The 27,177-nt window shown below is 22.0% G+C and overlaps 1 protein-coding gene across 1 annotated transcript in view; it reads right to left on the bottom strand.

The window, feature by feature from the left end:
- LOC122509924 (homeobox protein aristaless-like) overlaps positions 1-24,358 on the bottom strand; it is a 156,673-nt gene extending 132,315 nt beyond the window's left edge. Inside the window, exon 1 of the mRNA XM_043624253.1 lies at positions 24,308-24,358. Within this exon, the coding sequence (XP_043480188.1) occupies positions 24,308-24,358 (51 nt within the window). The remainder of the gene's footprint in view (positions 1-24,307) is intronic.
- Between the last annotated feature and the right edge of the window lie 2,819 nt (positions 24,359-27,177).

Here is a 27,177-nt window from a genome sequence, read left to right as displayed (position 1 = left end):
AAAAATTGGTGCAATAGAAAAAATTTACTTTATTCAAATAAATGATTGTTTATTATTAAATAAAATATTTAATTCAGGATTGCAACAAAAATTTAATTTTTCTTCCCTGACATATCCCTGATTTCCAGACTTTTTCCTGACTGATTTTGACATTTTCTCTGACCCTAAAGAATATTCTGCGATTTACTCTACAAATTATTAGATATACTTAAAAATATGTTCTATTAAATTTATTTACGAATTTCTCCAATTGTAAAATTATTCGAAAACATCAATAACTTCATTTTTAAATAAATACTTAATCATTATTATTTCTCCATAGGAATGAAGATTTTCAAAAATTTCAAATTCAATCCTTACGAAAATCAATAACTTATAATAATAATTTAAGAAGACCGAGTGATAAAATCATTATTTTATATTATAATATAGGTATAAATATATTTTAACTGAAATTTATTTTTAAATCATTTTTTATTGAAAAATTCTACGAGAATTCAATTATTTATAAATACGAAAATAAATAATTTATTCAATAATTGAATGTTTTTTAAACTTGAATTCTCATAAAGAATTTTATCAACAAATTTTGTAAATAAATGAATTATTTGGACAAATTTTAATAAAATATTCAAGAATAATTACATTTTGCGAGGAATTCGATAAAATTTGTATTAAAAGTAAATTAAATTCTGTGATGAGTTTTATTATTTATGAAAAAAATTAAATCCCCGAATAGAACATAAGTAAAATTTTGTAATTTAGGAAAATAATTGAATTCTTACGAATATTTTTAATGAAGCATTTTTTAAAGACTTCATTTAAAATTGTAGAAAAAAAATAATTAAAATTCGGCGATGAGTTTTATTATTTATAAAAAAAAATTGAATTCCTAAAAAGAATTTTATTATTTATGAAAATAATTGAACCCCTGAGTAGAATTCTTTTATTTATAAAAACTAATTTAATTCTTGCGATGAATTTTGCTACTTGTAAAATTTCATTGAATTGTTTCGATGGATTTATTAAAATTTAAAAAAATAATTGGATTCTTACGAGAAAAATTTTATTAAAAATTAAAAAAAAAATGAATTATTTAGAAGAATATATATTAAAATCTTAGAAAATAATTGGATTCTTAAGAGAAAAATTTTATTAAAAATTTTTAAATAAATTGAATTCCTTTATGAAATTTTATTAAAATTGTATAAAAAATAATTGAATTTTAGCAAAGAATTTTACTATTTATGAAAATAATTGAAATGTTTCTAAGGATTTATTAAAATTTTACTCTCTAAATTTGAATCAGCGACTTTTCGCTGATTCAAATTTAGAGAGTAGGAAATAATTGAATTCTTTCGTGAAATTTTATTGAAAATAATTGAATTTTTGCAAAAAATTTCACTATTTATAAAATTAATTCAATTCTTCCAAAGAATGTTATTATTTATAAAAATAATTGAACCACTGAGTAGAATTCTATTATTTATAAAAACTAATTTAATTCTTATGATGAATTTGGTTTACTTGCAAAAAATAATTGGAATTGATTCGATGGATTTATTAAAATTTTTAAAAATAATTGGATTCTTACGAGAAAAATTTTATTAAAAATTTTAAAAAAAATTGAATTGTTTTGAAGCTAAAATATTAAAATTTTGGAAAATAATTAAATTTTTCGAAAAATATTATTATTGTTATTTACTATTTATAAAAATAATTGAAATGTTTCCAAGGATTTATTAAAAATTTTAGGAAATAATTGAATTCTTTCGTGAAATTTTATTGAAAATACTTGAATTTTATCCAAAAAATTTTCTATTTATGAAAATAATTGAAATGTGTTCAAGGATTTATTAAAAATTTTAAAAAATCATTGAATTCTTTCGTGAAATTTTACTGGAAATAATTTAATTTTTGCATAAAATTACATTGTTTATAAAAATAATTGAATTCTTCCGAAGAATGTTAATATTTATGAAAATAATTGAATTTTTGTAAAAAATTTTACTATTTATGAAAATAATTGAAATGTTTCCAAGGATTTATTAAAAATTTTACGAAATAATTCAATTCTTTCGTGAAATTTTATTGTAAATAATTGAATTTTTGCATAAAATTACACTGTTTATAAAAATAATTGAATTCTTTCAAAGAATGTTAATATTTACGAAAATAATTGAATTTTTGTAAAATTTTCATTATTTTTGAAAATAATTATATGTTTTCGTAGAAGTTTATCAAAATTTTTTTATATAATTGAATTCTTTTGAAAATTTTTGTAAAAAAGTAGATATATTGAAAATCATTGAATTAAGGAAATTTTTTTTTTTTGAAAATAATTGAAACTTTGACAAGAATTTTATTAAAATTTTTGAAATAATTAAATTTTGGAGAGGAATTTTATTATTTATAAAGATAATTGAAATTTTGACCAGAATTTTAAAAAATTTTTGAACAAAATTGAATGTCTGACAATAATTTTATTACTTTTTGAAAATAATTGAATTTTTGCAATCTGCAATCATTTTTAAATAACTAGTTATTTTTTACGCTACAAAAGTCGAAGTATTTTGTACTTTATCAAAAAAAAAATATATATATATATATTTTGTTGGAGAATTTGAAAGAAAAATCGGAAAAAATTCAATTCTTTTTTTAAATGGTTGGAAAATGGCCAAAAATTCACATATGGGTCATTCCAGGTGAAAGTTTCAATAAAAAATTTTTTTTTTCGAATTCTATGTAAAAAATAAGAAAATAACAATTCTTTCCTATTAAATATGAATCACGCACCTGCGGTAATTTTGCACCCCTAAAATAAACCCATTTACTATGAAAATTATCGGCACGCTTCCGGAACAAGTTAATAACCATATGTGTGAGGGCCGCACACGTTCAATAGGAGAGAAATATTTTACTAATCAGCATAGAAGAGTTCATAAAACGATCAATTTGTTTGGTTGACTTCCTAAAGAGAGAAAGAGAGAAAGAGAGAAAGAGAGAGTCTCATGTCTCATGGGAGTCAAAGTGCAAGAGCCAATTAGTCGATTGGTAATTTCAACAAGTCCCACTCCCTCTCTTTCTCTCTCTCTCTCTTGAGGGAACGTGACTGGTGGGCCGTAAAATCGTAAACGGTAGGTCGAAACCGGAAGTGATGCAGTTGGGTAAGTGGCAGTTATCGATAGCTAGTAGTTACTACCTATATACACGGCGCAACGGCGGCACCAACTTATTCTCGAAGGAAACAGGAACCCAAAGAAGACCACCCCCGCAAATAACAGGGCGGTGACCAGTTGTAAAAATTTTTTTTACAACCTTCTAACGTTTCTTTTCCTCTACTTTGTCTCCACCTTTCTTCCTTTCCCAACCTCATCACTCAAACATTATCCCTGGCCTTGAATTCCATCACCTGATCTCTTCATAGTTTTGACATCCTGTCGTTTTTCACATTTTATTTTCTTTCTCTCTTTGCTTCTTTTACCACCATCACAAAACAAATATAATTCTACAAATCCAATTTGTAAGATATTTATCATCTACTCTTAAGGGGATAATTGTTTTCTTGATTAACTTTTCAATTTTCTTTTGTAACAAAAAAAAAGAAGAAAATTAATTTTAGTCATCTGTTTTTATTACGACGGGAAGTTGTAGTGAGAAGCAATTTAATTTCCTGACGGTGAAATAGCGAAATTGAATAAATAGAATTCAATAGACCCTAAAACAGAGTGGAATAAAAGTTTTCCAGGAACTGAATATATATAACGAACTCTTTACCCTCGATGGGTTTCTCCATATCTTTCTCGAAGGTGGAGCGAAATAAGACACAGGAAAAGATGGTAGGGGCTCGTAAAGCGAATCGCTGCTGGCACATTAATTATTCTCGGTTTCGCTTTAATCAATTGTAGGAAATGCGTATCGACACTCACTGCAAACCGAACATGTTAACGACTTTTAAATAATTTCTAACAACTACACTTTCCCCTAAATACTTGATATTTCTTTGAATTTTAAACATTACTTTCTTTACTTCAAAGTTCTTTTACTACTTAATTTTTACTTCACTTTCAATTCTTTACTTTACTTCTTAATTTTTATTTTCTTTTAACTTTTTACTTCACTCTTTGATTTTTTACTTAACCCCCTACAATTTTATCCGAACACATATGAACTAGGTCCGTAAATTCCGTGAAGGTCAGTAAATTTTCTTCAAGTTCGTAAAAATCAGTTTTTTTTTTTAAAGATCCGCAAAGTCCGTAATTTGATTGAAAAAGGACGAAAATTTCATAAATTGTACAATATAATTTAAAGAATTTTGGAGAATTTACAAATGATTGCAGAAATTCAATTATTTTCAAAATGTAATAAAATTCTTCGCAGAAATTCAATTAGGTTCAAAATTTTTTAAAAATTCTCGTCAAAATTTTAATAATTTTTAGAAATAATAAAATTCTTCTCCGAAATGCAATAAGTTTTAAAAATTTTAATAAAATACTTGGTAAAATTTCAATTATTTTAAAACATTTTCCTCAATTCAATGATTTTTAATATATCTACTATTATTGAATCAAATTCTCCAAAAGAATTCAATTATTTTCAAAAATTTTAATAAAATTCTACGCAAACATTTAATTATTTTCATAAAAAATAAAATTCTTTTGAGGAATTTAATTATACTCATTAAATACCTAATCGCGGAATTTCAATTATTTTTAATTTTAATTTTATTTTTAGTTCTATTTTACTTAAATTAGTCAAAATAATTGAACTATTTTTTAACATTTCTATATAAAATTCTTGAAAAAAATTCAAATATATGTACAAAAATTTTATTAAAATCCTTCACAAGAATTATTTACTAAATAATAACATTTTTCACAGGAATTCAATTATTTAAAAAAATGTAATAAAATTCATTACAAGAATTCAATTATTTTCAAAACTTTTTAAAACAATTCTTCACAAAATTCAATTGTTTTCAAAAATTTTCCTCAATTCAATGATTTTTAATATTTACTATTTTAATAAAATTTTCCAAAAGAATTAAATTATTTAAAAAAATTTTAATACAATTCTACGAAAAGGTTTAATTATTTTCATAAAATAATGAAAATTTCCCAGGAATTCAATTATTTAAAAAATTTTTAATAATATTTTACACAAACATTTAATTATTTTCATAAAATAATGAAAATTTCTCAGGAATTCAATTATTAATTAATTTTTTATAAATTTCTTCTAAATAATTCAATTATTTTCATAAATAATAATAAAATTTTTACAGAGATTCAATTATTAATTAAAATTCCTTTTATCAATTCAATTATTTTTTAAGAATTTTAAGAATTCAATTATTTAAAAATTTGTTGATAAAATTCTTTATGAGAAAACAATTGTTCAATAAATTATTTTTTTTATTTAAATAATTGAGTTCCAGTAGAATTTTCTGATAAAAATTGATTTAAAAATGAATTTCAGTTAAGATTTTATAGATAATGATTTAATATTAAAAGGATTAAAGCATAGAATTTTTAGAAATAATTGAATTTTGAAATAAATTTTTTTGAAAAAGTTTAATTGGATTTTTTTTATATTATACATTTAATTATTCAATAAATTATTTATTTTTGTATTTAAATAATTGAATTCTAGTAGAATTTTCTAATAAAAATTGATTTAAAGATGAATTTCAGTTAAAATTTTAGATAATAATTATAAATATTAAAAGCAATATATAGCGTGGATTTTTTTGAAATAATTGTATTTTGAAAAAGTTTAATTGAATTTTTTTTATATTATTTGAACTTTTTATTTTCTAATGTATATTTAATTGAAGAATTTACGAATAATTGAAATTTTGTAAAATTGAATATTGTAAGCAAATGAATTTGAAAATTGTCAAAGAACTTTTTCGAAAATTATTCAAACCAATTGCGATTTAAAGAAGAATTTTAGTTAAAAATTCTTGAAAATAATTGAATTGAAATGATGAAAATAATTGTGAAGAAGTACAATATTCTTATAATATAAAATAATGATTTTATCACTCGATCATGTTTTATAGTTATGAAAAAATTAATTTATACAGTTTTAAGTAAAATCTTACGAAAAATTTAATAAAATTCAAAAAGGAATTGAATTATTTCAAGAAATTTTACTATAAAATTGAATTCCTGCAAAGGAATCAATTATTTATGAAAATAATTGTCTTTTTTGCTAATGTTCTCGACGAATTTAATTAAAACTATGGAAAATAATTTAATTTTTATAAAGAATTTTATAAAAATTATGAAAAATAACTAAATTCTTTAGAGGAATTGAATCACAATTATTTTGTTGGTCAGAATTTACTAAAATTAAAAAGAAAATTAAATTTTGTAGACGAATAAAATTAAAAAAAAATTAAATTCTATAGAGGAATTGAATTGAAAATAATTTCAATTTCAAATTTCTTTAAAGAAGAATTTTAGTTAAAAATTGTATAAAATAATAATTTAATTGAAATGACGAAAATAATTTTTAAGAAGTAACAGTAACAATATCCTTATAATATAAAATAATAATTTTATCACTCGGTCATCTTTAATTATTTATTATAAAAAATGAAAATATCGAAGACTCCGAGTGATCGATTTTGTTCAATGTTTTGTAATAATATTCTTATAAGTTATTAAATTTCAAAAAGGTTCGAATTTGAATCTTTTGAAGAATTTTAATTCCTATGGAAAAATTATAATTAAATATTTATTTAAAAAAGAAGTTACTGATGGTTTTGAATAATTTTACAATTAAATTAAATAAATGTAAGAGAACATTTTTTTGTGTATCTTATAATTTTTAGAGTGAAGCCGAAAATTGTTTAGTTTCAGGAAAAATTTTAAAATTTTGTTTGGAAATTAGGGAAAAGTTGGGAAAGAACAAAATTAAATCTTTTGTGGCAAAAATCTTTTTATAGATTAAAGAAAAATTGTTCTCCAGCGTCAGAGGAAAGGAAACAAATTGTATTCTCCCAGCAACAAAAAGAATAATTCGACATAAAGTTAGGAGAAAATGAAGATCTCTTGACACATAAAATAAAATTGACAATGGTCACTGACCTCGATGTGATTCAAATGCGATTGGTTATGCTCGCGGGAAAAGTATTATTTCCCCATTGCTTTTTCCAGGAACGAGACTCATTTCGCGTAGAACGGTTATAGAAACATAGACGCTTTCGAAGAATGGAGTGATCTTCATGGAGCTCCGTGTGCCAGGTTAAATGAATGACAGCGAGAAATGCGTTCGAAACACGCGCGAATTATATCGTATATATATAGTATAAAGTAGTCGAAGGGCTAACTTTGCGCGAACACATATATAATATGGCCATTTACGCTAATGGCCCAACAACATCGCTGCTCCTCACTCTATATCAGCTTTGAGAAAAGACAAGAAAGACCATCGAGTTTAAAGAAGCGGGGAAGAGAATGAAAATCGTAAACGCGAGCAGGAACTTAGGAAGAAAAAAAAAGTCACGCATTACTCATAGGTATAATCGAGCAGGAAAATATGATTATTGAACAGGGCTCGGATCGTCTTTAAGACTCGAAAAAAAGTCGCTTTAGTCGCATAAATTTACAACAAAAGTCAAGAAAAGTCGCATAAAATTTCCAAAAAAGTCGGAAAAAAGTCGCATGAAATTTTAGAAAAAACGACAAAAAGGAAACACGAAATTGTCAAAATTGTAAAAAAATAACATTTCTCAACAACAGATACATTAATATCAAACAATCACGAATAAAATTTTTAAAAATTTAATAAAATTCATAGCAAAATTTTAATTAGGTATTTTTAACAATTTTTTAGAAATTCTCTTTAAAATGTCAATTATTTTTATAAACAATAAAATTCTTCTCCGAAATTCAATTATTTGCAAAGAATTTTAATAAAATTCTTGTCAAAATTTCAATTATCTCTATAAATAATAAAATTCATCATAAAAAATTGATTATTTTCAAAAGTTCAAATAAAATTCTTTGCAAAATTCAATTATCTTCAAAAATAAGAAAATTCTTTTCATAAATTCAATTATTTTCAAATTTTTTTTTTTTTAATTCTCCTCAAAATTTCAATTATGTTTATAAATATCAAAATTCTTCTGCAAAATTCAATTACTTTTAAACATTTTTTAAAAAAATCTATTCAAATTTTCAATTATCTTTGTGAATAATAAAATTCTTCTCCGAAATTCAATTATTTGCAAAGAATCTTAATAAAATTCTTGTCAAAATTTCAATTATCTTTATAAATAATAAAATTCATCATAAAAATTTAATTATTTTCAAAAGTTCTAATAAAATTCTTTGCAAAATTCAATTAGCTTCAAAAATAAGAAAATTCTTTTCAGAAATTCAATTATTTTCAAATTTTATTTTGATAAAATTCACCTCAAAATTTCAATTATGTTTATAAATATCAAAATTCTTCTGCAAAATTCAATTACTTTTAAACATTTTTTAAAAAAATCTATTCAAATTTTCAATTATCTTTGTGAATAATAAAATTCTTCTCCGAAATTCAATTATTTGCAAAGAATTTTAATAAAATTCTTGTCAAAATTTCAATTGTCTTTATAAATAATAAAATTCATTATAAAAATTTAATTTTTTTCATAAGTTCTAATAAAATTCTTTGCAAAATTCAATTATCTTCAAAAATAAGAAAATTCTTTTCAGAAATTCAATTATTTTCAAATTTTTTTTTTAAATTCTCCTCAAAATTTCAATTATGTTTATAAATATCAAAATTCTTCTGCAAAATTCAATTACTTTTAAACATTTTTTAAAAAAATCTATTCAAATTTTCAATTCTCTTTGTGAATAATAAAATTCTTCTCCGAAATTCAATTATTTGCAAAGAATTTTAATAAAATTCTTGTCAAAATTTCAATTATCTTTATAAATAATAAAATTCATCATAAAAATTTAATTATTTTCAAAAGTTCTAATAAAATTCTTTGCGAAATTCAATTAGCTTCAAAAATAAGAAAATTCTTTTCAGAAATTCAATTATTTTCAAATTTTATTTTGATAAAATTCACCTCAAAATTTCAATTATGTTTATAAATATCAAAATTCTTCTGCAAAATTCAATTACTTTTAAACATTTTTTAAAAAAATCTATTCAAATTTTCAATTATCTTTGTGAATAATAAAATTCTTCTCTGAAATTCAATTATTTTCAAAGAATTTTAATAAAATTCTTGTCAAAATTTCAATTATTTTTATAAATAATAAAATTCATCCTAGAAATTTAATTATTTTCAAAACGTTTAACAAAATTTTACGCAGAAATTCAATAATTTGCCAAAATTAATAAAATTATTCGCAGGAATTCAATTATTTTCAAAAGTAATAAAATCCTTTTCTGAAATTCAATTATTTGCAGAGAATTTTAATAAAATTCTTGTCAAATTTTTAATTATCTTTATAAATAATAAAATTCATTCTAGAAATTCAATTATTTTCAAAAGTAATCAAATTCTTCGCAGAAATTTAATTATTTTCAAATTTTTTTTTTAAATTGTCCTCAAAATTTCAATTATGTTTATAAATATCAAAATTCTTCTGCAAAATTCAATTACTTTTAAACATTTTTTAAAAAAATCTATTCAAATTTTCAATTATCTTTGTGAATAATAAAATTCTTTTCTGAAATTCAATTATTTGCAGAGAATTTTAATAAAATTCTTGTCAAATTTTCAATTATCTTTATAAATAATAAAATTCATTCTAGAAATTCAATTATTTTCAAAAGTAATCAAATTCTTCGCAGAAATTTAATTATTTTCCAATTTTTTTTTAAATTCCTCGTTAAAATTTTTTTTATCTTCATAAATAATAAAATTCATCATGAAAATTTAATTATTTTCAAAAGTTCTGATAAAATTTTTTGCAAAATTCAATTATCTTCAAAAGTAAGAAAATTCTTCACAGAAATTCAATTATTTTCACAAAATTTTTTTTAAATTCTCTTCAAAATTTTAATTATCTTTGTAAATATCAACATTCTTCTGCAAAATTCAATTACTTACTAATGTTTTATAAATTTCTTCCCAATAATTCAATTATTTCCATAAAAAATAATAAAAAAAAATTTTTTTTTTATAAAGTCTTAGAATATAAATTAAAGATTTTATCACTCGGTCATCTTTAATTATTATAAAAACATGAAGACATCGATTGCTCCGAGTCGAAGACTCGAAGTCATCGATTTCTTCATGTTTTATAACAATTTTTTTATAAATTGTTTAATTTCAAAAAGGTTTGAATTTTAATCTTTTGAATAATTTTAATTCCTATGAAAAAATAATAATTAAATATTTATTTAAAAATGAAGTAATTGATGTTTTCGAAAAATTTGAAAGAAATTTGTAAATAAATGTAACAGAACATTTTTTTGTCTCAAACTTTTTCCTTTAAATTTAAAAATTTTTTTCAAATTTCATTCGCATTTTACTAAAAAAAAATCTCGAAAAAATCGATTAGTCGCATTTTTTCACAAAAAAGTCGAAAAAAGTCGAAAAAGTCGCACAATCCGAGCTCTGTATATTGTAATAACGAATAGTACGCAAATTTTTGTTGTACAAAAGGAATATTAAATTTTGTTGGTTGGCTTTACTCGTTGGCCTTTTTTACTAACACTTTATATCCCGACCACTTTATATTATCGTCAGAATTTTCTTGAAAGTATCAAATTAATACCAAAGGGGATCAAAGTAATGCCAAAAATTTGGATCAATTTTTAATTTGAACCACATTTTTGGTATCGATTCGTTGTAAGTTGATACTTTTAAGTTAACAGTGGCAGTTTTTTGACGAATGTCAAATTTAGACAAAAACTGTAGGCAACAATTTTGATAAAAAAAAACAAAAAAGAAAAAAAAATTATTGGAAAAAAAAAAAAAAATTTATTGTGTTTTGACTGTGAGAGAGTTTTCATGCCATCTAGGCGGACATTTACGGAATTAAATTGGCGCGAAATTCAAAATTAGAAAAAGTGAACGAAGAACACTTGGTCCAATGTTTAAATTCAAGTCTTTTAACATTAGTCCAGCAATATTTCCCCCCTCTGCGGACTAATTTATATCAGGACTGATTTAATTAAAAATTTATTTAAAAAAAAACTTTTTGATTGTAATAAAAATAGTAATTAAATTTTTAGCGAAATTTACTTCATTTTGGACACGTACTGGCAGTTGTGGTCTTTTCAAGGACGGTGAAGATTTATACGAGAGACTGTACCCGTGTGTGTGTGTGTGCAGTACACTATATACAGTATAACTTCTGATAAGGAGGGCAGGTTTTAATAAGAGAAGGATTGAGAGCTTCCCATCCCACCAGCACTCGTTTGGTTGGAACGCTCGCTGAACAAGATAGTAACAATAAATAACTTGTTCTTCTTCAACTCGGAGAGCTAAAAGCATTCAGAGGGTCCTGATGTGCTCCTCGCCAAAAGGATTCAGTTCTAATTTAAATATCCAAATGTTTCTCGCAATTGTGATGATCAATTTTTTTTCTTCTTCGTGTATGCACTTTAATTAGTAGACGAAGAAAATTTACTCCTTTATACTTTAACGAATTTTTCTATAAAGTTAGGATACTTTGTGGTATAATAGTAATTTTTTTGATAGTTTTTAAAGACTTTAATCAAATTCTTTAAAACAATTTAATTATTTTAAAAAATTTTAATAATAATAAAAAAAATCTATGCACGAATTCAATTATTTAAAAAAAATGGTAATATTTTTTCACAGAAATTCAATTATTTTAATATTTTAAATAAAATTATAATTCAATTTCTCGAAAGAATTCAATTATTTTTCATAAATTTTAATAAGATTCTATAGAAGAATTAAACTATTTTCAATTGAATTATCAATTCCTCGACAGAATTCAATTTTCTTTTTTCTTTTTAATAAATTCTTCGCAAAAATTCAATTATTTTTAAAAATTTTCATTAAATTCTTTGAAACGATTCATTTATTTCCAAAAATTTTTATATAATATTTTACAAGAATTTAATTATTTCTAATACACTTTTAATAAAATTTCTCAAAAAATCTTAAATTACTTTCATAAATAATATAATTTATTGCAGGAATTCAATTATTTTTAATAAATTTTAATAAAATATTTTTTAAATTGAAAATTCTTTGGTAATAAATTTTTTTTCTTAAATTGAACAGTGATAAATCGATTTTTAAGGATTTTAATATTTTAAATATGTGTTTATCTCAATTTTTTTTGAAAAATGGATGTATCAACTTTTGAAAAATTGCTCCTCAATTATTTAAATACAAAAATAAATAATTTATCAAATATTTGAATAATTCTTTTAAAGAATGTTATCAATCATTTTGAAAATAATTAAACTCATCCGAAGAATTTTAATAACATTTTGAAAAATGATTGCATTATTCGTGAAATTCATTTAAAATTGTATTAGAAATAATTGTAATCCTGCGATGAGTTTCATGACTAATGAAAATAATTAAATTTTTCTTAGAATTTTATTAAAGTTTTTAAAAATAATTGAATTCTTTAGAATAATTTTTCTATTTATGAAAATAATTGAATTCTTGGGAAGAAGTTAATAAATTTTTTTTTTCAAATATATATGACTTTTTTGAAAAAATTTATGAAAATTATATTTTAAATACTTAAATTGCTTGAAAAATTTTAATATTTATGAAAATAATTGAATGTTAGCGAAGAATTTTATCCAATATTTTTTTCAAATAATTCAAGAATTTTTCAATTATTTAAAATTTAAATACAAAAATAAATTATTTATTCAATAATTCAATGTTTCTTAAAACTGAATTTTTATAAAGTATTTTGTCAACAATTTTTTAAATAATTGAATTTTTTCGACGAATTATAATAAAATTTTTAATATTTACATTTCTCAAGGAATTCGATTAAAATTGTATTAAAAATAATTGAAATTTTGTGATTAGTTTTATTATTTATGAAAATAATTGAATTATTGAGAGGAAATTGATAAAAAATTTCAAAATAATTAAATTGCTGTGAATTTTTTAATACTTATGAAAACAATTGAATGTTTGCGAAGAATTTTATTCAAAATTTTTTTCAAATACTTCAAGAATTTTTCTATTATTTAAAATTTTAAATACAAATATAAATAAGTAATTAAATAATTGAATGTTTCTTAAAATTAAATTTTTATAAAGAATTTTATTAACAAATTTTTAATTACTTAAAATTCTTTCGACGAATTTTTAGAAAATTTTTAAGAATTATATATTTTTTTAAATAATTCAAGAATTCAGGAAAATTCAAGATTGTATTATAAATTTCAAATTCAAGATAAATTCAAGAACGCAATTGTTCTAAAAAATTTGTATATAATTTTTACATTTTCGAAGAAAACCGATTAATATTGTATTAAAAATAATTTAAATTCTGTGATTTAATTTATTATTTATGAAAATAATAATTGAATTCTTACGAAGAATTTTAATAAAATTTTTAAGAACAATTGCGTTTTTTAAAGACTTTATTTAAAATTGTATAAAAAATAATTAAAATTCTATGATTAGTTTTATTATTTATAAAAAAATAATTGAATTCCTAAAAAGAATTTTATTATTTATGAAAATAATTGAATTGAAAGAAAATAATATAATTATTAGAAAATAATTTAAGTGCGAAGAAATTTATGAAAAAATTTATAAATTAATGAATTGCTGGGAAATTTTTTTTATTTGTGAAAATAATTAAATATTTGCGGAGAATTTTATTAAAAGTTTTTTCAAATAATTGAATTCTTCAGGAAATTTTATTCAAATCGTAAATATTAAAAATTTAAAAATCATTGAATTGAGGAAAATTTTTAAAAATAATTGCAATTTTGCCAAGAATTTTATTTCAATTTTGGAAAAATAATTGAATTTCAAAGAAGAACTTTATTATTTATAAAGACAATTGAAATTCTTCGACAAACAATCGAAACAAAAGTTAATCCAATTTAATTAATTTGAACTTAAATTTTTTAATTTTTATCATTATTTATTTTCAACTAATTCAAAGTTGTAGAGTTAGCTCTTTAAAAAAAATGTAAATTATGAATTTCGCCAATATCTAATTAAAGAAAGGCCTTTAAAATTTATTAATTTCGAAATAACACTCGCTAGGCAATATCTCGTCATGCAAAAATGTAGACGAGTATGTAAATTGTGTTAAAAGTCTTTTGTCTGACTATAAATATACTCTAACTACTTAAAATGCCAACATAATTGGTTTCTGATTAGAATTTGTCATTGCTCGTAAAATTTTCATTAAAATATCTTACAAACTTTATTATTTTTATTTTTTTCATACACACACATATATATATATATATATATATATATATATTTAAACATTCTTCACATGTATAACGAAGACACTTTGTAGATTATTTTAATTTGTAATTTTACACTTCCAGTTAGTTAGTTGAAACAAAAAAAAAGAAAATTCGAATAAAATTATCTTTTCATTTTCAACTCGTTTTTAATCATAATTTTCTCTCTGTGCAATAATAAATAATAACAAAAACAAAAATAATTTTATCTCCTTGGCGACAAAAATTATTATTGTAAACAATTTGTTTCGAAAAAGAATTGCGTCATTTAAATATAAAAGTTATAAATAATCCCATATCAATAGAATTACAAAATCATTATAGCTATTTAAAATTCCACACTGGAATGATAAAAATTTTAAAAGTCGTAAAAAAGTATATACACTCAAAATATACGTTTAAAAGTCGACAATGTAGAATAAAATTATCCAGGAATGTAACTATATATAAAGAAAAAATTATACTGAAAAACTAAAATCTAAATTGAATGCTAGATGCAATTGACAGTAATGAGATCTGTTAATTAAAAACTTAATTAACTGAATATGTATATAAATTTTTTTTCCCTCTAATTTTATTAAAATTTCAAATTATTGCAATTATAAAAGCGGCAATTGTTGCTTTATTCATCGACAAAAGAGACAAAAGTTGATAAACAGTAATTAGCGTTAAGTCATTACTTATCTTTATTGTTTATTTATACTTGTACACAATATTCTCTAGATCCTATTAAGGAAAAACAAGTCTATATGCCAAGTATAGAATATTTTCTATTGTAAAATGTAAATATGTAAATTTTGTATTTTATAAAAAACAAAGCAATAAATTGATTATTAATTATTACAATGTGTTTATTGAGGTAGAATTTATTAGATATTTTTTTTATTCCAAAAAATATTAACGAGACGATTTTTAATCATTTGGATATTTTTTCTATAAGTTTAATCTTAATTAGCTGTTATAATTAAATTTATGTTACGTCCATCACAGTATATAGTGAGTCAATTATCAATGACAAATTGAAATAGTATTAATAAAGATTACGTATCGGAAAAATTCATTTTTTTCCGCACTTATTATCACATTTGTTATTACATTTGCAATAACTATTCAATGTGTAAAATTTTAAATATACACAGAGCAATTATTTTTCTTCAAACATTGTTGCAAATTTTTTTTTTTTTTTTTTTTTTTTTTTTTGTAGAGACAAAAAAGTAATTCTATTTTTTTGTACGCGAGGTTTTTAATAAAAATAAACCTAAGAAAATATTTACAATTAATTTTTGAATTTTTATTTTTCTGTAACATTGTTCGATTAGAGGACAATGGAGAAAATTAATTTTTTATTATTTAATTCTTTTTTAGTTGACAAAAAAAAATTCGTAAAAAGGAAAAAAAAATATTGACGCAGGAAAAAAAAACTCGCGCAGCCGCTAACGCGCCTGCGCGCCCCTTTTTTGTCCTGCGTTTCCTAACCTAAAAATTTAAAAAAAATATGAAAATTTACGGTAAATGAATAAAATTTATGAATTTTAATAATTAAATTAATAATAATAATATAAATATAAAATATAAATATAAATATAAATATAAATATAAATATAAATATAAATATAAATATAAATAATAAATAATAATAATAAATTAATAATTAAATTACAATTTTAATCCTTCCTGAGTTCAATTATTTAAATACAAAAACGCAATTTTTTTACAACAATTGGAATTGTCTTTTTACAAATTTTTAAAGAATATTTTCAAAAAATTATAATAAAGAAATTCTTACAATTAATTTTCCAAAAATATTTTAAAATCTAGTTTTTGAAAGAAAATAGTTTTTCAATTTACAATTGAAAAATTTCCAAACAATTAAAATTTGGTACAATCTTTTAAAAATAATTTAATTTTTGAAAAATATAAAAAAAAATAATCAAATTTTAAAGAACTTTAGTTATAAATATGAACATAATTTCTCCAAAATGTTAATAAATCTAAAACAGTAAATTTAAACAATTTTTATTTACTATGTTCGAAGATAATTGAATATTAAATAATTATGATAAAACAATTCTAAAAATTAGTTTTTAAAAACATTTTAATGTAATGTTTCGAAAATAATTGAATTTCTTTAAAGAATTTTTGTCTAATTTAAAAAAAAAAATTAATTTTTTGATGAATTTTAACTAAAAATTTAGAACATGATTTTTTTCTACAAAATGTTAAAAAATAATTCTAAACTATTTTATTATTATTGAAAAAAATTAAAAAACTAATTTATTTATTAAAAACTATTTTATTATTTTTTGTATGTATTTGAATTTTTGGAAATATGTAATTTTTAATTAAGTTTTAATTTCTAAAAAACCGAAAATATTGAATTTAAAAAAATTAGAGGCTAATTTTCATCAATTTTCATTTTTAAATATACATTTCAAGTTTTTGCATTAAAATTTTTAATAATTCAATTATTTTAAAAATTTGCAATTAAAATTAAACTTCTTAAAAAGTTGATTTTCAAAAATTTTAACAAAATACTTGAAAAAAATTAATTATTTTCAATTAAATTTTACAAAAATTTCAATTATTCAAAATCTTTTTAATTGCATATTTCGAATATTGAAATAGAAAAATAATTTCGAAAATAATTTTTGAAAGATTTATTTATAGTTATTTTTTGCAATTGTAAAAATCGAAATAAGTTGCATTTATTACTAAAAAATGTGGTATTTTGTTGCAATGTTTAGAAGAAAAGTAAAAAAAGTTTCAATTTTCTCAATTTCCCTGACAAAAAATTTTTTTTCCTGTCATTTCTCTGACTTTTCTGCCAAAAATTCATTCAACAGTTCATAAAAATATTTTTATTATTATTTAAACAAAAAAATTTATAAAAAGTTAGTAAATAGCGAAATTTATTTTCCTTAAGTTTTAAACGTTCAAATGATCGAAATTTTTTTCCTTTTTTTATATTTTTCAAAATTTTTCAAAATAAAAAAGAAAATTTTCTTCAAAATTAAAATTAAACATTTACTTAAAAATCAATTCTTCAATATAGAAAATTATTTCCTTTTTTAAATAATAAAAATGTGAAGGTTTGAAATTTCTCTAAATAGAAATTTCTCCAAATTTGACGAAAATAAATAGTTACCAGAAAAGAAATAACAATAATTTTTTATCAATTTTTTCTTCACCAAGTAATAAAAAAAAGTCACTATTTAAACGAGAAAATTACTAATTTAGAAAAGTTATACTAAATTAGCCAAATTGGAGCAAAAGAAAATTTTTCCTCATAATTTTTTCTTTGCTGCAATTTTTATTGTACCCAGAAATTTAATATTATAGAAAAAAGTGTCTCCTAATTAGGGACCACTTAACGATTTTCATGATAAAATTACAAATTTTTAATATCAATAATTTGCGGTGAGAAATTATTGGGAAATCAATTGCGCGCAACTAAAATAAATGAGATTCCGACTCTCTAGAGCGTTTAATTCTCACAAAATATATACAAAAAGGCCCTTAAAAAAAGGATGTGACGCAATTCAATATAATATTACTGTTTATTATATTCGCACATCGAAAGCGGACAAAAAGAGACAAGATTTCTCTTTTTATTCATTAAAGATAATTTTTCAATAATCCCTCCAATTTACACTGTACTGTATAAAAAGCATTTATATGAAAATTTGAAATAAATTTTTCCATTATCATGTCTCTAAAGTTTCGAATGTATAACTGAACGACAATATATCTTTATTATTTTTTTATTTTTTAAATTTTGTTCTTGGGAAAAAATTCTTTTTAGTTTTTTCTACAAAAAAATTAATTTTTCACTCTAATAATTATTATTTTTAATTCGAATAAATATTTAATTGGTAATAGTCAATTAATCGGTTATTTGCATCAAATAAATTTTTTTTCAATGTACTAAGAAATTTTCTTGAATGTTTTCTTCATTTTTCAGCGCAGAGATAAAAATTTGTTATCCGACGGAAAGACAGAAAATGTTTTATAATAATTAAAGCTTGCTACTTTGTTACTGTAACTTCTTCAAGAATTATTTTCATTATTACGATTATTCATTTTTTGAATTTTCAACTAAAATTCTTCTTTAAGTCAATTTTTAAAATAATTTTTGAAAAACTTCTTTGTAAATTTTAAAATTCTTTTGTTTGAAATTTAATTTTACGAAATTTCGATTATTCTGACATTCTTCAATTAAATATATTAGAAATTAAAAACTTCAAATAATTAAAAAAAAATTCGATTAAATTTTTTGAGAAAAATTAATTTTACTTAAATTCTTAATTAAAAGTATGAAAAGTTCAAATTTTCAAAGATTTTAATTTCAAATTCATTTTTAAATCAATATTTTATTAGAAAATTCTACGAGAATTCAATTATTCAACTATCAAAATAAATATTTTATTAAGCAATTGAATGTTTCTTAAAATTGAATTTTCATAAACAATTTTATCAACAAATTTTGAAATAATTTATTAAAAGTTTTGAAAATAATTAAATTTCGGAGAAAAATGTGATTATTTATAAAGATAATTGAAATTATGACGAGAATTTAAAAAATTTTTTTAACATAATTGGATTTCTGCGAAGAATTTCATTTAAAAAATTATTTTGAAAAAAATTGAATTGATACGCAAAGAATTTCATTAAAATTTTTGAAAATAATGTAATTCTTTAAAGAAATTTAATTAAAAATGTATTGAAAATAATACTTAAATTCTAATAAATAAATTGTAGCAAAGATTTTTAAAATAATTGAATTTCTTTGATAAATTTTAATAAGATGTTTAAGAATAATTACATTTTTCAAAGAATTACATTAAAATTATTTATTTAAAATAATTAAAATTAAGCATTGAGCTCCATTATTAATAAAAATAATTGAATTCTCCTCAGAATTTTATTAACCATTTTAAAAATAATTAAATTTTTTAGAATAATTTTATTATTTATGAAAATAATTGAATTCTTGGAAAGAATTTTATAAACATTTTTTTTTTTAAATAATTGACGTCTTTTTGGAAAATTTTATAAAAATTGTATTTTAAATAATTGAATTGCTGTGAAAATTTTATTATTTATGAAAATAATTGAATCTTAGCGAAGAATTTTATCAACAATTTTTTTAATAATTGAATTTTTCCAACGAATATAAATAATTTTAAATAAATAATAATTAAAATAATAAATAATTATAAAATAATTTTATTTTTCGAGGAATTCGATTAAAATTGTATAAAAACTAACTGAAATTCTGCGATGAGATTTATTTTTTATGAAAATAATTGAAATCTTTAAAGAATTTTTTTATTTATAAAATTGAATGAATTATTGCAAAGAAATTTATAAAAAAAATTTGTAAATAATTCAATTTCTGTGTAATTTTTATTATTTCTGAAAATACTGAAATGTTTGTGTAGAATTTTATTTAAAAAAATTTTTAACTAGGTATTTGAATTCTTTTGTGAATTTTTATTAAAGTAGTAGATAATAAAAGTCGTTGGATTGAGGAAAGTTTTTGAAAATAATTAAAGTTTTGCCAAGAATTTTAATGAAATTTTTGAAAATAATTAAATTTTTAAGAGGAATTTTACTACTTTTGAAAATAATTGAATTTCTGCAATCATTTTGTAATTGTTTTAAAGCTCAATTTGTTTTAGTGTTTTTAACTAAAATTCTTCTATAAATCCATTATTTTTAATAACTAATTAAATACATATTAAAACATTTAACTAATTTCAGAAGAATTTTAGTTTCAAAAATTTTTTCTAAATCTAAGTTTTTTAATATTTCTAATTAAATTCATTTAAAATTGAAATTTCACAAAATTTCAAATCAAAATATTTCGAAGTTCTTCTACTTTTAAAAATTGTAAACGCAATTCTTTTAAAATTGAATTAATTCAAAAATATAATTTCAAAAATATTTAAGTTAAATTAAATTTCAGGAATAAATTTTTTTTTCAAGGTTTATAAAATTCCCTGAAATTTCCAGGTTTTCCAGGTCGAGTGGCATTTTGCTAATTTTTGTTACAAAATTAGCGAAATTTGTTTAAAAAAATTTTTGTCCGTATGCATTTCTTGAGGAAACTTAATTTTTATTCGACTCGCATAAATTACATTTGGTTGGAGCAAAAAAAAAAAAAAAGAAAAAAAGAAAAAAAAACTGCCGGTGATATAGTCGAATTAGGCTCATTTAAAAATTGAAATTATAATGGATTGGCGCAAAAGGAGATAGGAGGCAAATGGACTTTTAACTTTTCTTGCGTTACGCTCTAATTGCAAGCCCGACTGTGCGGATAAATCGATTTTTGCCTCGCAATTACACTTCCTTGTAATTAAGCTAATGAAATTCTTACGTGTATACTCGCACGTCAGAAGTAGAACTTGAAACTCCTATAATGAAACGAGTGACGATAACTTGGCATTATCTTTTCGTGTGTCTATCCGTGTCGATAAAACTGTCCCAACTTAACATTATTAACAAGTATTATATATACGCGCGCGATATCAACTTCTCTCCTAGAGGTATAAATTTGCTTCCTTATTAATTGGAGTGTTTAATTAGAATATTGTCGGTTCCAATAAATTACACGCTCGTGCATTATGTATACACACATATAGTGGCTTGCAATTTACTTTCGGGGTCGAGAACAACCCGCCCATAATTGGATTGTGTTTGTGTATGTGTGCCTAACCTTATTTAGGATATGCTTTCTCATATATAGAGTGCATTACGGTTTTTTTTTTCATTCCACCCGCAGAGCCACAGGGTCACTAATCTTCCTCTCAGCCTCTCATTTGCATGTTATCATCCTGCACTTGAAGAGAACAAAAAAGAGAAGGAAAGAAACTGAATACTTTGTATATTTTTTCACCGCGTGTTCAGTATTTTTTCATTTTGTAAACGATTCTTTAAATTTAATAATTTAATTCAATAAAGTCTTACAGGGTTGCCGCAAAAATTTTATTTTACTTTTTCCCTCAAATTTTCCCTGATTTCCAGATAAATATTTGATTTTTTTTTATGACCCTAAAGAATATTCTATGATTCACTGTAAAATTTATTAGATACTCCAAAAAATGTTCTTTTTTATTTATTTACGAATTGCTATAATTGTAAAATTAATCGAAAACATCAATAACTAATGGATTTATAAAAGAATTTTAGTTCAAAACACTAAGAAAATAAATTTTTGAGAAGTTGTAAATGATTATGCATCAGAGATTCAATTAATACTTTCTAAAGTAATAAAATTCTTTGCATAATTTCAATTACAAAAATTAAAAAAAATTCTCGTCATAATCTCAATCATCATTATAAATAATAAATTCTTCTCCAAAATTCAATTATTTTCAAAAATTTAAATAAAATTTTTGGCAAAATTTCAATTAAGAATTAAATAAAATTGTTTATATTGTGGCCTTGGGTCCAAACAATTAAATAAACATAAACATAAATGAAAACATAAAAAAAAACATAAACATAAATTAAATAAACAATTTTATTTGACAAAAATTAAGGTCCTGAAAACACTCTACGTTAATTAAGAATTAATCAAAATTTCACAGGAATTCAATTATTTATAAATTTTATAATAATTTCTTCGCAATAATTCAATTATTTTCATAAATATTGTTACTGTAACATCTTCAAAATTATTTTCATCATTTAAATCAATTATTATTTTCTGCAATTAAAATTTTTATTATTTATTATTATTATAATTATTATAATTATTATTTAATCAATATTTAATCTTTATTATTTTCGAATTTTCAACTACCATTCTCCTCTAAATCAATTATTTATAATAATTTTTGAAAAAGTTTTTTGTGAATTTTCAATTCCATTTATTTACAATCAGGAATTCAGTTTTACTAAATTTCATCGATTATTAGGGAATTATTCAATTGTATATTAGAAAATAAAGACTTAAAATAATTACAAAAAAACTCAATGAAACTTTTCCAAAAAAATTTATTCTTCTAAATTGTTAGTTAAAAGTATAAAAATTTTAATTTTCAAAAATTTTAATTTAAAACCTTTTTAAAATTTAAAAACCTATTTATTTCTTAAAATTCATGCTACAATCCTTCCAATATTCATAATTATTATCTAAAATTTAAACTAAGATTTATTTTTAAATCCATTTTTATCATAAAATTCTACTAGAATTCAATTATTTAAATAGAAAAATAAATAATTTATCCAATAATTATAAATAATAATTCTTATCAAGAATTTTATCAAAAATTTTCAAATAATTGAATTCTTTGAATCAATTTTAATAAAATTCTGAAAAATTATTGCAATATTCGAGTAATTTATTTAAAATTATGTTAAAAATAACTAAAATCCTGCAATGAGTTCTATTATTAATAAAAAATAATTGAATTATGATAAGAATTTTATTAATGTTTTTAAAAATAATTGAATTTCTCAGAGTAATTTTATTATTTATGAAAATAATTGAATGTTTGCAAAGAATTTCATCAAATTTTTTTTTTCAAATAATTTAAAAATTTTTTAATTCCTATTTAAATACAAAAATAAATAATTTATTCTCATAAAAAATTTTATCAAAAAATTTTTTAATAATTGAATTCTTTCAACGAATTTTAATAAGATTTATAAAAATAATTACATATTTCGAGAAATTTCATTAAAATTTTTTATTTAAAATAATTGAAATTCTGCGATGAGTTTTATTATTTATGAAAATAATTGAAATCCTTAAAGAATTTTATTATTTATGAAATTTTAAAAAGAATTTTTTTATTTATGAAAATAATTCAATTATTGCGAAGAAATTTATAAAAAATTTGTAAATAATTCAATTCCTGTGTAATTTTTATTATTTATGAAAATAATTGAACGTTTGCATAGAATTTTATCTAAACTTTTTTAAGTAATGGGATTATTTTGCAAAATATTATGAAAATAGTAGATATTGAAAACCATTGAATTGAGTAAAATTTTTGAAAATAAGTAATTGAAATTTTGCCAAGAATTTTATTAAAATTTAAAAATAATTGAATTTTGGAGAAGACTTTTTTATTATTTATAAAGATAATTGAAATTTTGATAAGAATTCAATTATTAAATACAAAAAATAAATAATTTATTGAATAACTGAATGTTTCTTAAAATTGAATTCGCATAATGAATTTTATCAACAAATTCTTAAATAATTGAATTTTTTGACGAATTTTAATAAGAATTGGAAGAATAATTACATTTTTCGAAGAATTCAATTAAAATTGTATTAAAAATAATTGAAATTCTGAAATGAATGAATTTTATTATTTATGAATAAATAATTGAATTATTGCTAAGAAATTTTTATAAAATTTGTAAATAATTGAATTTCTGAGAATAATTTTATTATTCATAATGATAATCAAGATTTTGACCAAAATTTTCAATTCTAAGTTCAGCGATATAGGGATTCCAAAAATAATCCCATGTTAACATACAAAATAAACGAAATTGAATAAAAGAAGAATAATTTCCGAAATTAACATATACATCATTCAAAACAAGGTTCGTTAACATTTGAGATGATACATCATACAACTAGATAAAGATCTTTAACTCCATTGCAAATGAAAGGTTATTCGACAATAATTTGCTATTATATAGTTTTAAATCGACCAATCACGTGAGAGTTCGGGATACCAAGTTAACACCGATAAGACACATTAACCCACACACACATACACACACTGCAACAATCCGCATCACAAGCATTGTGTGAATGTTTTACGATCGTCCATTATTGTTCTTTCTCTACATTCACACATCCAATCGTCGAAACTATATAGACGATTCAAAAAAAAAAAGAAAAAATTATATACATGCTCAAGTGGAATACACAATAGCCGCCGATAAGCGCATTCTCTCCTTTCACGTGAGAGCTGAACATTGTTTGCACGAAATTGGTGTTATTTGTTTGAAATCAACGCGGATAATAAATGTCTCATTATCAAAATGATTTTGTTCGCTTCGTGTTTTTATTTATGGTTTTCATTGAAAAAGTATACTATGTATACTTGAAATTCTGCGCTGATTCATGAAAGTGATTATTTTGTTAATGATGTTTTTTTCGGTGTAATTCGTTTATTGTTTTGATTTAAAAGTATAAACCCAAAGTATCGTAGGTTTTTTAAGGAGAGCAAATTGAGACAAAAAAACGAATCAAAAGCGTTTGATTCGTTTTTTGTCTCAATTTGATATCCTTAGAAGAACTGTGATTTCAAACCGATTCCAGAAGTGTCAAATTGGTATCAAAGACCAAAAGTGTCCAACTGGTACCGAAAATATCCAACCGATGCCAGAAGTATCAAACTAATACTGAAAGTATCAAAATGATACTAAAAGCACCAAATTTATGCCAAAAGTATTGTATTTATGCTAAAAGTATCAAAATGATACTAAAATCATTAAATTTATGCCAAAAGTATCAAATTTATGCTAAAAGTATATCAAGTGATACCAAAACTATATGCAACTGATTAAAATTTTTGTCTCCATTTGACATCATTCTCATGATCCAAATCAATAACAAATTTCAATCCTACGGAACACAAAATTGTTTGTCACTAAGCTTAAAGGTAAATTCAGTAATCATAAAGAACAAAAGATAAATACCAGAAATAATTTAGTGAATAATACAAAAGAGTTGTAGGAACTAGGAACAATCCTAATTGATGTTTAACTAATAAGTATAATAGCAGCAAAACAAATTCAACATCAACAAATATACTTGATCTATATTTACAAACACTATACTTAATGGTATACTATTCAGAATTTGGTGTATACTATTTATTGCATTTGTTTTGAAAATTCCACGAACTTTGATGATAAAAAGATAAACTCGAGAGAACAAAAGCAAATTGAATGAACTAGTCAATGAAGTTCACTATACGTTTATAATCAAAAATTGAAGAACCAACTATAACTAAATTTTCAGAAACGATTAAATCAGTAATAAATAAACAAACAACATCAAAGGAAGCAAAACAAATTGAATAAACCTTACGACAAAAATTTCAAAGAACAAACTAACTGATTGTAAACAAATGACCAAAAAGAAGTAGCTAAAAATTCAGCAGAACAAAAATTTTAATAGAATCAAATCGACGACAAAGAAATAATCACCGGATAAGCAAACAAAAATTGAATGAACAATATCTATAACTAATCGTAAACGTATAAATAAAAAACACAAAAGTTGAATGAAGAGTATACAATCAAAATTTCAAGAAGTATCAAATCGATGCTAACAATAAACACCAGATAAGCAAAAAAAAAAAAAGAATTGAGTAAACACTACACTATACAAATTCCACGAACAATCAGATCGGTGATAAATAAACACCAAATTTAACAACAACAAGAAAAGGAACAAACAACCGAAACTGAATGTATAAAAATAAAAAAACGTTCGCGTTAAAAAAAACCGTGAGTCAAAAATTCCAAACGTATAAAGAACCTACCTTGATGCGTCGACAGGTTTACTCGTCGCCGTCTGGCGAGATGATCAAAACGTCAACTTGTACACGAAAAAATCGTTAGGCTCAAAACACGATCAAGACACAAAGTGTTAATATTTGCTCATGATGAGATTGCACAAAGTTCACCAAATGTTCACTCACGTCAATTAAGAAGAACAAACAAGAAGACGACGACTTGACCTCAACGACTTGCCATCTGGATGAGTTGATGTTGTGTATCACACATGTGTTGTTGTACACGATTGTATATGTGTACGAGTATGAATACGTATGCGTGTATGTGTATGTATGTGTGAATGTGTGCAAAATGCAATAAAGAGGACGAGCCGAACAACGGAACGCACCGTAACAAGTGTGTATACTGGGCAGAACTGGAGGTACGGCTGCGCGTTCTCCAGAGTGTTCGCCGCGGTTGCGTGAACCAGTGTGGCTCCTCCAGTGGATGGAAGCTCAGAATGGTTCCCCCACTGGGTTTCTCACTCGAGTGTAAAAAGAACGTCAAGGCGAAACGCCCGGTGGGTAAACCAAGTTCCGCCTCTACATGCTGCTAGCAACCAATCGTCAGCTGATCTCAGTGCGCTGTCGTCGGATACTTAGTTCAGAAATCCACGCCCATGGATTGTAAGAACGAGTTGTTGTGCTTTAATGCAATCGCTGGGTGAGACCATTCTATCTTACTGTGGACACTCTTCTCTTGGTGGTATCAAAAATTGATAGGAAATTGGTTCCAAAAATATCCAAAAGCGATAGTAGCAAATTGGTGAAATTTACTGAAATTATCCAAAACTGATACCAAATTGAAAGAAATTGGTGCCAAGAGTATCAAAAATTAAAACGAATTGTCGCCGCAAAAATATCAAAAACTATTATCGAATTGTAACAAACTAGTGCTAAAAATTTCGAAAAGGATCAAATTTGGTAACAATGATTAATAATTCTAATTGATATACAATTTGGTATCGATCGGTAGCAATACGAATCAATATTAGCAGCAATTTGATTACCAATTAGTTGCCATTTAATACTTGTAAGTTAACAATGCGTGCATATAATGATACTCTCTCTGAACATTTTAATACGAGCTAGCACTAATATGCCAGAGAAAATGAGTACAGTATTTGATATATAGTCTTTTAAATACGGTAATTGAAGATGTTTCTCCGAGGTCAATGAACTCAATGATCGCAGATGAATATTTTGTTTGATAATTTAGATTTTATCAGGT

This window comes from Leptopilina heterotoma, unplaced genomic scaffold (assembly GCF_015476425.1).
Source record: "Leptopilina heterotoma isolate Lh14 unplaced genomic scaffold, ASM1547642v1 Lhet_64, whole genome shotgun sequence".
NCBI classification, from domain to species: Eukaryota; Metazoa; Arthropoda; class Insecta; order Hymenoptera; family Figitidae; genus Leptopilina; species Leptopilina heterotoma.
This window is presented reverse-complemented; position numbering and strand designations above follow the sequence as displayed.